The sequence below is a fragment of the Papilio machaon genome, chromosome 5 (assembly GCF_912999745.1).
Source record: "Papilio machaon chromosome 5, ilPapMach1.1, whole genome shotgun sequence".
Lineage (NCBI taxonomy): Eukaryota > Metazoa > Arthropoda > Insecta > Lepidoptera > Papilionidae > Papilio > Papilio machaon.
Window position 1 is genome coordinate 8,690,197 of NC_059990.1, and position 13,017 is coordinate 8,703,213.

Consider the following 13,017-nt stretch of genomic DNA (forward strand, 5'->3'; position numbering starts at 1 on the left):
GAGCTTCAATTGGAAAGTCTAAGACATCCTCCGTACTCCCCGGACCTTGCTCCAACAGATTACCATTTTTTTCGAAATTTGGATAACTTCTTGCAAGGGAAAAAATTCAACTCCGATGGGGCAGTCCAAATCGCCTTCAAAGATTTTATTGATTCCCGTCCGACTGGTTTTTTTAGTAAAGGGATCAATGAACTACCTATGAGATGGCAAAAGTGCATAGAAAATAATGGTTCATACTTTGATTAATTAAATATATTATATTAAAAAATATTCGACTTTTTGTTCCTCCCATACAAAACGCCAATTTCATATGTAAGGGCCTAATATATACATATATTAAAATAGTAGAAATTAATAGTCACGGTCTAATATAAAATAGATTCATCAAAGGCAAGGGTAAAGTCTGAAAGCCCGTTGTCGCGGAATGAAAGCGTGAGGTCAGCTGTGACGCGCTACTAAAAATTCCCTTTCCCCGATCGTTGTCGAGATAGTGTGTAAAAATGTAAAGGTGTTTACTGTAGAAGTTTTACCGCAAATGATACATCACTATTGAAAATAACGCCTTTTAATTCTTTGCCATTTACCGAAATAAAGCAACAACTGTTAGGTACATTTTTCGACATCGTTAATCTTCTTAAACGGTAATTTCCTGTTGACACCATTGCTAAATGAAAGTAAATAAATAAGTTCAACATAGAGTAAAGATTTCGAACACATTTAAGAAGGAGTATACACGGTAAGAGTAAACTAAAATACTTAAGTATCGAATTGAGTTGATACTAAATGCCCAGCAATATTTTAGATAACATTTAATATATTGTTGATTTAATAATTGTACAAAATAATTGTAAGATTAAGAAGAAATTTAATAACATTTTTTAAAACATCAAGATTTAAAGAATCACTCAGAGTACAATTAATTTAAAAGGTCTCTTAAGAAGATAAACAGTAAAATATTCCCGTTACATTAACTTACATCACTCGAATTAATAAAACAACAATCTAGAGATGTCGAGACAAAGAAAAATGAATAAATAGAATGAAATCTCGAATAAAACTGTTACAAATGAATTGAAGAAAATATAGACTGTGCATATAAATGAACAAGGAATTTATTTTACAATTGTTAAATAATTGTGAGATTGCAATTGCACTGGTTTTTCAATTCGCCGTAGTGTAAAAACATTGTCTCGAACACTTTAGATAAAATGTTTTAAATTCTAACAATTGTAGCAAATAAAAACATTCAACGTGATCAACGAGAAATATAGACAAATTTTGAATAGCTCCTTATTTTGTCGGGTTTATTATTATTTTGTTTACAATAAACAACTGCAATTAAAATTTAAAAAAAACTTCCACTATTGCTTTCTATTTGACCTCTTCTAATGGTCGTTTTTTATGTTGTTCTTTTTGTAGCTATCAGAAAAAATTTTAGGAGGCCTTAGAATTCATCATCGTCCTTAAAAATCGTCCAATGATGAACATGAATCTCTTTAATAAAAAATATCGATTGTCTGTCATCCAACTCTTACGTACTCTACGTGCAATGTGACTTGTATATTGTCACCTTTGTTACTTTCAATTTAATCAACAACATCTGTTACTTTTCTAATGCCACAAATCTCATCGACTCTGATTAGGTCTCGAAAAGCGTTCTATTTGCTCTCTTCATTGCTATTTCATTTCCTTTGTACAATAGACTACAACAAAGTAACCTCGATTCACTGGCAAAATTAACATAGCTTGAATTTAAGCGATTTCCTCACCCCTTCCAGGGCCCGCGTTGGCGTTAGCGAAAATGACAGCGCATGACTGTGCGATACCCGACTAAGTAATTACATACACGTCAAGTTGTAACATGGAACATACTTCATGTTCGGGCGCTGAGTTGACGCAAGGCGTGAGACAAGTCAGAGACAAATTATTGTTTATTAAAATTTTATTATTAGAATTCAAAGGTTTATTACACACAATCTTAAAAGCAAAAACTAGTTGAGATTACATTGTAGCAAACCAGAAATATTTTTTTAAATAATTGAATTTTTTTTAGAAATGAATGAACTTCATTTTTTTACTTCACAGTATAATACCAACAATGTCCAAAGAGACTAAATTAATCTTAATTAAATATCAGACCAGAAATACATGCTTTTGGTATAGTTAAAAAGCGATACGGTAACACTAAAGTAATTGAATTTTCAAAACAAAGGGAATAAAAGGGAAAATGATAACAAAATATGTTTTGTGTAATCGACAATCGATATTCAAGGGGTGGTTTTGTGTAATTCATCACAGGGCGTCAGCGAGGCTTTATGTCTGGTGATTAGCCTCACAGAGGCATTGTTTGCAGGCTTTGTTATTCACCTTTGTTTATTCTATTTGGTGATTACGGCTGCAATTTTTGCTGCCGACTATGTCTTTATGCATCAGAAATTTGTTGACTCATTGAATTGTTAGCACTCATTAGCCGACTTCAAAAAGAAGGAGGTTATCAATTCGACTGAATTTTTTTTTTTTTTTTTTTTTTTATGTGTGTTACCGCGATACTCCGCCCCTGGCGGTCCGATTTTGATAAAAATTGTTTTAATCGAAAGGAAGTGCTTGCAGGTGGGTCCCATTTTTTTGTTTTTTTTTTTAAATAACTAGAAGACTAGTAGATTTTGAATATAGCTTCAAAATTTGTTGCGGAAATTAGGGACATTTTTGCTTTCAGCGCTTACGTAGGCTAAACTATAGGACCTACATAAAAATGATGTATGGCGAATTGTAGCTCTTTAAATGTGCTAAATAAAAGTCCGCGATAGCATATATCTATCTTTTATAGTTTTCTCACAATAACCATTTTTTTCTTTAGAAACATTAATTAAATTCATGCCCTATTTCCGACGCTATTATTCAAGTTCAGTATTAACCCTTATGTAAATAAATATGTTCATTATCAAGAGAATTTAATGTAGATTATATTTGCAATTGAAACTATATCATTCTGTCAAGTAGTTTAGGAGATATCGTAAGAATAAAATTACGCGGAAACGAAAAATGCTACATCGCGTTACAATGAATAGCACAAATTTGCTTTCTGGGCTTACGTAGGTCAAACTATATGACCTACATTAAAATGATGTATCGAGTAATTATAGATCCTTAAATTTGCTAAATAAAAGTCTCAGGTGGCATATATCTATCATCTATGGATGTCTCACAAAAACCATGTTATTATGAACAAACTTCGATTAAATTGCACACGAAAAACAGCGTCGTAAGCTTACGGCGCTATTATATTATATTCGATATGAATCCTTATCCAAATAAATATGTTTGATGGCTAGAGTATTAAATGCAGATTACATTAGCCTTTAAACTATGTAATTCTGATCAATAGTTTGGAAGATATTAAATTATTAAAAACTACGCGCATTCGAAAAATGCTACTGCGGCGCGCGGCTGGACAAAATTAAAGGTACGCTACGATGTATTAGTTCGTTAATTTTCAATTTGTATACCGATTTTGATAATTATTTCATTGTTTAAAGGATAAGTGGTTATCTGGTGTATTCTAAATTAGTTTTTGAATTGAAGTACACACATATTAAATAGGAAAGTCCTTTTCTTTATTTGTCTTATTTATGTCCTTATACGTATTAAGGAAATTTGTAATTAAACTTCAAATTCACTAAAAATTGAGAAATAAAACAAACATTTTAAGAAAAAAAAATAGCCGACTTCAAAACAAAAAAAAACTATCTCAAACAAAATGCGCTCAAAAGTAACTTAAAAAAAACAATTTCAAACAAAATGCACTCAAAAGTAACGTAAAAAAACAATTTCAAACAAAATGCACTCAAAAGTAACGTAAAAAAACAATTTCAAACAAAATTCACTCAAAAGTAACATAAAAAAACAATTTCAAACAAAATGCATTCAAAAGTACCATAAAAAACAATCTCAAACAAAATACACTAAAAAGAAACAAAATAATGTTATGAAAACTTCTTTCTTTCTTTCTTCTCTCTTTCAAAAACCCTCTAAACTCTAAAGAAAGTTCTCTTCTTTCTTGTAACATGTCTATATTGTATAATTATTGTTATTTTGGAGTCGGTTTCGGCCTAAGTAGGGACATAAACGTAAGTATGTCTAATACATCTCAAATATAAAATGTCACCTATTTACTTCGGCCGACACCGACTGCGAAATAACAATAATTATACAATATAGACATGTTACAAGAAAGAAGAGAACTTTCTTTAGAGTTTAGAGGGTTTTTGAAAGAGAGAAGAAAGAAAGAAAGAAGTTTTCATAACATTATTTTGTTTCTTTTTAGTGTATTTTGTTTGAGATTGTTTTTTATGGTACTTTTGAATGCATTTTGTTTGAAATTGTTTTTTTATGTTACTTTTGAGTGAATTTTGTTTGAAATTGTTTTTTTGTAAACATCATTTATTGTTTCGAAAATTGATAAAACTCAAAGACTTTTTCATTTACGTTTATAACTTTTTTTTTATTAATAGAGGCTTTGATGCTAATTCAGAAAAATACTTGTAATAATCGTACAATAGTAAAATGTACTTTGAAATGTATACAAGTGCGTTAAGCTGTAAGCATAAGCAAAGTGAAAGGAACATATGTATAAAAATGGCAAAAGCAAATGTACATCGTCACATACAAATTGTAAAAGCGAGGTTCACCAAAAAGATGGGAACAGAAGCGAAGCTATCGAGGCGTTAACACCGGACGTGTCCATTCCGAGCTCTACATTAAAAACGGGGGTTTCGTTATCTTTACCGCCGTTTCAGTGGTCCACCGACCGCCGATGTTAGCGGAAACCCCTTTTTGTATTAATGACCCTATCAAAATTTACCATGTCGAGATTAGTAGGGTAATAGGGCTATAAAAACTGTTATGTTTATCCTAAAGATCCAACAGGATCCGTTTAGCCCGAATTTAACGGAAAGTGTGTGGGCTATTACACTCCGATTAGATTGTTTCATAACACATACCCCATCAAATTTTATTTGACAAGCTGTATAAGCAAATTTTATAACTCAGTCAAATTTTCAAACATGTTAAAGATTTAAATACACCTCTTTAATTGATTCTGTTTATAATGCGTTGTTATATCTATAACAAAGTGCATCACTCTCTCAACTATCTAGCGATATTCCAGATAATCCTTCAGGAAGTCCGATGCGTCCTCCGAATGGAGGAAATAAACGTCACATCTTGTATGTAATATCTTCCAATAATATTCTAGTACAATATATCATATTTATTAGTTTAATGTTTATTTAACATCAATAAAAAATTGTCGCCACCAGTGCTTAATAATAATAAAGTAAATTATTTATAATTTTAAAACTATATGTAAAATAATTTTGATAGTATTAAATGTAGATGAAATAAAATGAAAATATTTATTGACAAAAGGAATGTACAGTTTAGATAATTTTGTTTTACTAAAAATCTTAATGTAACACGAATTTATTGGTCAAGTCAAAATGGCCGTACTTCAGCTCACTGACTAGAGGATATTATTATGGTAAATTATTCCACGGATCTCTTGTCATATCTCTGGCGTTAATGACCGCTAAGGTCAAATTTAGAGACCGTTTTTAAATATGCCTGTAAGTAATGGCAGGCATTTTGTGGCATTTTACATCCCCCACGCAAACTAAGGCCTTACAAAATTGTTTTTTCATTAATATGGTTACATGTCTCTTTTAGGGTTCCTCTTACCTCGAAAAAAACGGAACCCTTATAGGATCACTTTGTTGTCTGTGCGCTTGTCTGTCTGTTAAGACTCATTTTCCCAGGAACGCGAGGAATTATAAAGCTGGAATTTATACCAAATACTCAGGTCTACTGTCCCTTGGAGCTGTAAAAAAGCAAATTTCCACAATTGTCGACACTCGCAAGGGAATCAAAACCTAGACGGTACTTCCTGTGAACACAGAATCTTGAAATTTTGTACGAACCAACGTCTTACAACACACATAAAGGAAAAATTGCGAAAATCAACCATAACTATTATTGGATTGTCGTGATGGGTGAACTTTTACTTATATACCTACAGGTTTGTATGGAACCCTCGGTGCGCGAGTCCGACTCGCACTTGGCCGGTTTTTTCTGTACTGTTTCGGCAGATTCAATGAAATAATATATTTACACTACAACCACTACACACGGTACACGCAGTGTACATATCGAAATGTCTGTATGAATACGAGCGTCTCTTGATTCATCCCTACCGTAAACAGTACAGACATAGTAATCTAAAGTGTACCTTAAAAATTGTTTAATGCGAGTCCTTTAACGTGACACAAGGGTACATGAATCAAAAAGTTACTTGATTAAACGTCGCTTGACATCGGTGACTAAATAACTTTTAACTTAGACGTAAGGAATATGACAGGAGAGGTGAAATATCACCGCGCATATTATGAGGTGTCTTCCCATACATAACATATGAGGCGCTATTTTGTTGATCGATGACTCTCAATTTAGCTTTTGAATTCTTCCTGACTTATGTTTTTGTACTGTACGGTTTTTTTTGTCGCATTTTGATGTCTTATTATAAATGCCAATACAATTTTACACAATTTTATTTTAATGAAATGACTGGTATCATTGTGATGAAATTATATAATTTTATTTTTTATAAAATACTAGCTGTCGCCCGCGACTCTGTCCGCGCGGAATAAAAAAAAGTTTTTAAGTAGCCTATGTGCTCTTACAGACTATGCTTTACATCCATGCCAAATTTCATCAAGATCTTTCATCTAAACATTCGCATTTATGATATTAGTAAGGTAGCCATAGCCATTTTTATTTATCAGCTACGTAAATATATTATGTGTACGATACATATTTTTTTTCTATATTTTATATAGAAAATCTAATTTTATTAACATGTATAGAGAATAGATCTTACTTGTTACTTTTATTATAAATGCAAATGTTTGGATGTTTGAAGATATCTCCAGAACGGCTCAATGGACCATAATGAAATTTGGTATAGACATAGACCATAATTCAATGATATGTGTGAAGTCAACCAACCCGCACTTGGCCAGCGTGGTTGACTATGGCCTAGTCACCCCTAACTTGGGGTAGGCTCCCAGCCCCTCAGTGGGGATGTATAGTGAGCTGATGATGATGATAGACCATAGTCTGGAAGAACTCCTAGTCTACCTATTATGTTTTTTTAAATTATGCGCGAACGGACAGCTAGTGTATATAAGTAGATAATTTGAAACGTCACTTGTTCTTTTTAACTCATTCCAGAATACAGGGAAATGAAATGCTAATCCGAAACAATACAGAGTTACCTGGAATTTCGAAATACAGAATCTTAAGCTCCTTACTCCGATACATGACATGGTATTCTCATTAACCTAGAAATTTAATTAGCACACTTCATCGTCGAAACAGAAACGTTGAAATGCTTGCTATCTACAGCTTGCCTTCAAAAAATTTATACCTTACTAGTTATCGCCCGCGACTACGCCGCGAGTTAACGCGAAATTTTAAAAAAAACTTGATTGAAGTAGCCTATGTGTTTTTCGAGACTACATTCTACATATATACCTAATTTCAGCACGGTCCCTTGAGTCATTCTGAAAATACCTACTAACAAACATCCATCCATCCAACCATCTAAACATTCGCATATATAATATTACTTAGATTAACTACCTTGATTATTCCCTTGCGCGGTAGGTTGTTATACCCAAAAAATGTCTGGCAGAAGGTACCGTGGCAGTCAGAGCCAACCACCACCGTTTGTTACTCAAAATGTATACATAATAAAGTATAAATTTCAATGCAATTAAATTACATTAAAAGGTGTAACACAAATTCGCTAATATAATAAATCATACTTATAAATCTGCTATGAAATATACTATAAACATATATCTTGTTTTTTTTAAACATAATGTAATCGGAAGTCTACACGTAACTCGTTCAATAATCTGCTAAAGAGGTATAAACAACACAAACGAGGAGTATTAATTAAAATTTTAATAAATTTAATATCCGTTTAGGCGTTTGATGTGGGAATTTGTTTCGTACAGGATTAGGAAAAATAATTTCATATACGAAGAACATAAAACCCGTATTGGGTAAAATTGCCCTAAAAGCAAACAAAGCTTCGACTTTATGAGGTTTTTATTTTGCTTTTGCTGACAAATTATTGATGAGTTCAAGTCAATTAAGCGACGATATACGTCGAGGGTGGTTCCGTTTTAACAAAAGAATTTCTTTTATAATATATATAAGCAAAAACAACATTGGACATTACATTTTTTATAACAAATAAACAAACCTTTTTTTCCAATATTAAGTTATTGATCCGTTACCCAAGTTACATCCTGTATACTCGTTATATCTCTGTTGTTAAGAAAAGAATGATCGTAATGAATAAGTTTTTGAATAAGTATTGCACCAGTGAAAATTCACTTTAAGGTTCAGAAGATATCCAGTGTTATTTTCAATGATTGTTTTATATCATTAAAAACAACACTCGATACTTTTAAGAACTGCACTTCTCGGATCATATTTCTCGGACTCGTTCTACTAATGGCCTTTTCTAAAGTAACGTCAGACAAGTTGTTGTTGGCTGGACCAATAAGGGTGGCTAGATCCTTGCAAATTTCGTATTGTAGAAATACTATGAGCAAACTACACTCAATGGAGATTAAACGTCACTGAGTACTGAAGTGTCGTACCTAACATTTCTAAGATAATATCTTAAGCTTATTAAATTTAATAAATTTGACTTAGCTCCGCAATATTTTAACATTTCAACAAAAATTATTGAGCACGCCACGTAGCCGGGGGATAATGCTAGTTTATGGGCCACAGCGCAACAGTGCGTGAGTTTATAACCTGTAATAAATAATACGATTCGAGATTCGGTCGGCATGTGAAAGGTGTTATTTATTTCCACGAATGGCTTACCTATGTATTCTATAATACGTATCTGTAGTGCTGACGAATGATTAATGAGTTTTAGTAGGCTAGGATGGAGGCTCCGAGGTGTAATGACTTCGACTAGTTACATCGTAAACATTAATTATGTCGTTATCCACTCTAAGCTTACGGGTGTATTGGGAACAGTTTATGACGGTGCGGTGCAATGATGAGTTAACGCCGTGTCTAATTGCGCAATGATTTCCGGAGTTTGCTCAGCGTTTATATATAGATAATGAATTTGCTTAGTAGAATGGTTTGGTAATCAAAATAGTGATATAGGTCGTTTTACGAAAAGAATAGCAGTTTACATTTGGATCTCCAACATGTTTCATCTCATAAATAAAATAATAATTCGTATGCTAGACATATTAATTTAACGAGATTTATTCTGTACCAGGCTCTATGACATTGACCGGTGGAACGCAATCTTTCCAAACAGTGATTTATTTTAGTAGAGACAGAGAGAATATCTACATAAATCAGACGTTGTAATAAATAATCTAATAAATAAAAAAAACAAGAGCAATAGGAAATAAATTGACACTTATCGCCACTGGGTATTGATAAAGAAGCGTCTGCTAAACATCGAAGTGACGAAGTAAAAATACTTGGGCAAAGTAGGTACATTATCTAAACACGTGATTTATATAGCGGACTATCGTTCACACAGCGACCGGACGCAGCCCCCGCTTCCGGCCCGGCCGGAGCCCCAAACAAACATATCGGGTTCGGTTAATCGGTTGAACATAAGCGTGATGCTTCCACCAACTCCCTCAGAACTTTACCCACCATATTCCTATTTTATCCTCTAGATTCTAGATAATAGAACTGTGGTACTTATATTGATTTATGTTTTATTTTAGCTACTTAATTATTTATTTTCTTTCGTATACACTTAGGTCCGTCGTACACAAAAAAATTTTATTCTTCGAAACCTGGCAAGTTTAGTCGTTAGGCGAATTACGCAATATAATATCCTATTCAGCGCGCATCGCCGACATTTCTATCTGTTTTCGTCAAAGACAGTCAGAAAACAGTCGCTGCAATTTTCAAGATGACGGGGCAAATCTTTAGATTTCACATGTAGTAGTTAAGCCTGTACTAACCGAATAGACGATTCAACGTTGTGTGTACATAGCGAGAGCAACGCGATACTTGTGACGCAATCTTACATTATTAGTTTTGACGATTTACATTGACTTGTGTCCGAAAGGCCTTACCCATGCTACCTTATAGATTTTATAGTGACAGTTTATTGAACGATATTCGATCCTTTGTGTTACCATTTTGTTATTTTGCTATACCTGGAAATTGATTAACTATACTTTTAATATAAGTTGAAAATATATGAATACCGGCACAATATGTGGGTCAACGAAATTGATTCAATGTTAAAAATAAATGCACATCGCTTAATTTATATCTCATCCCATTTACGAGTACAATATCTACAGTTCATGGTTAAGAGGTACTCAATTATGCACTCAAGCGTCCCTGTAGCGAACCTCTTATGTTGGGACCAAGTTGATAAGTCGTCGAGAAGACAAGACACTCTTGATGACGCAAGTAACGTACAACTTGAATAGCGACGACAGCTTTTTAAACTATCAATTGTATTGGACATACGTTGCCTGAAGGTAAAAATTATACAACAGCAATTAGTAACAAAATTATTGAAGGGTAAAATATTTTCATAGAAGTAAAGAGGCCGAATTTTTTCATTAGATTATCGTTTTTTACTATAACTTGCCTTAACTTAATTCCACTATAATTTGCGATTGCACAACACACAAAATTCAAAGATATTTTAATCAGTGTCATTTACTTAAGTTAATGTTTTAATTTTTTTTTAGTACAAGTATGTATTTATTCTTGTATGTTCATAAAGACATTATCAGGGAGTACGTCTAATCATTCTTAAATCATTTTCATATAATTGACTTACACTTAAATCTATAAATTACTAGCTGTCGCCCGCGGCTCCGTCCGCGCGCAGTTAAAAAAAAACATAATAGCGGTATGAAAAATAGATAGTAGCAGATTTTTAGACCTACTGAATATGAATATAAAATGTCATAACAATCGGTCAAGCCGTTTCGGAGGAGTACGGTAACTAACATTGTAACATGGAAATTTTATATATAAGATTTAACGTTGAATATTACAATGAAAATAAAAAGCTAAATTTATTTTAAAAAAATGAACAGCGTTCCTTGTTAGTATTGATATTTCTGTTGTTTTACGTACAATTCGACGGAAAGCCGATGTTAACCCTTTAACAAGCTTATGTTCTAACCGTGAGCTTCTACTTCAACGCCGAAACACGTGACGGGATTAACACAACATATCGAATTTTACGTATGAACATACTATGTTCGGATATGACGTGGTAGACTGAAATATACCAAGTAAATATTAGTTCGTAACTGTGTTCATAATTTTAGGGACAGAAACATTTATTTCTAATATATTTAATTGTAAACAAGTGCTTAATTTGTATAGGTAAGACAAGGTAAGGTAAATTGTCTCGATGTAACCTCAGATGATTCATTAAATTCTTACTAAAGTATAAACAATGGCATGATCGTGAATTTATATTGCCAGTAAAGTAAATTGCATAAAAGTCACGTCTACTCTACATATTAATCAAAAATGTTCTATTCGGAATTAAATATTTTTTATTTAATATTTTATAAAATAGCAAAAAAATGCGAGGGGTTGCCAAATAATTTACTCTGTCTTGTAGTTGTATCATTTTGAAAACTCATTAAATATAAGTATGAAATGCAAAATTAAATTGATATCACTTTAACGGTAGAATTTGTTTAAAAAATAAATTAAAGTATAAAAAAATCTAATGTTACAAATAGTTCAATTCATTACAAAATTTTTTATTAAATTTAAATCTAGAATTCGGTTGAAAAATACTTTTGTATAAATTTATGAAATTTCAGTAAAGATAATATTTAAATTAACAATTGGACAAACTAACGAAACTGTTTTTGAAAATTGTATCTACGAAGGTTTAAAAAGAAGAAAACGGTATGCGAGAACATCCTAAAACAACTTTCGAGCCAAAGTTTACTCGCGAGCCGGTAACGTTGTTACAGTTAAATTCGGCGCAACGGCCGAATGCCCCTCGCCCTAGCACTCAATTTGACCCTTACAAATACTATCAAACTTACCGTTGAAACAGGTGAGCAGCCACAATAAAGCGGTGCACAGGTGCGTGAAAGAAGCACGCCTGGCTTCCCGCCGCCGCACCATCTCACCAAAATCATCGAACCTCACTGAACCAATATACCACCCCCGAGAGGACACTCAATATAAACGAGCTACGGAATCCGACCCTCGGGCTATATCGAGTGACGTAACGTAAAGTTCGTGCGCACTGTGCAATGAAAGACACGTCCGTTCACGAAGCGGCCTCACGTAGAACTAAAGCTCGTGAAACGCGGACAGGGTAGCGAGCGCAGGGCGGGGGAGGTTCCAAATGTTTTGGATCTTCGCACAGCCAGTTCGCTTCAAGTTCCCGCTCACCACGTGCCAGGTTCTGTCAATTTTGCGTTTCAATTTCCGATGGAGCTATTTTTATTTTTATGTCTGTTGATAAATTGTACATATTAATTTGAGGTACTTGTATATTAATTTGTGTTGATGGTCGACAATATTCACGAGGTATTTTTTTAAGTATCTTTATAGCTTTACGTGCGCCCTATTATTTGAAGTCATGTAAATTTTTATGTAGGTAATTTATTTATTTATTTATTTGAACATTTTGCCTTTTCCAGGCGTCGTTGCATATAATTTTTTTACATACAATATAATAATAAATTACTTATTACTAGGAATTACTAAACTATTACATGAGAAAGAAAGTAAGATAGAAAGAAACACATTTAATATACGTTACTTATTTATTGTCTTATGTGTGCATGCTTATTAGAGTTTAGTTAGAGGTTAATTAATAGATAAACAATTACTTACGTGTTTTAGTTATACGTAAATAAAACATAGCTTTATTAAAATATAGTAGTTTAA

At 32.9% G+C, this 13,017-nt stretch overlaps 1 protein-coding gene across 1 annotated transcript in view; it reads right to left on the bottom strand.

The window, feature by feature from the left end:
• The window catches only part of LOC106710553, a 37,222-nt gene extending 24,826 nt beyond the window's left edge, over positions 1 to 12,396 (bottom strand). Inside the window, exon 1 of the mRNA XM_045677927.1 lies at positions 12,162 to 12,396. Within this exon, the coding sequence (XP_045533883.1) occupies positions 12,162 to 12,243 (82 nt within the window). The 5' untranslated portion in view covers positions 12,244 to 12,396. The remainder of the gene's footprint in view (positions 1 to 12,161) is intronic.
• Positions 12,397 to 13,017: the final 621 nt, after the last annotated feature.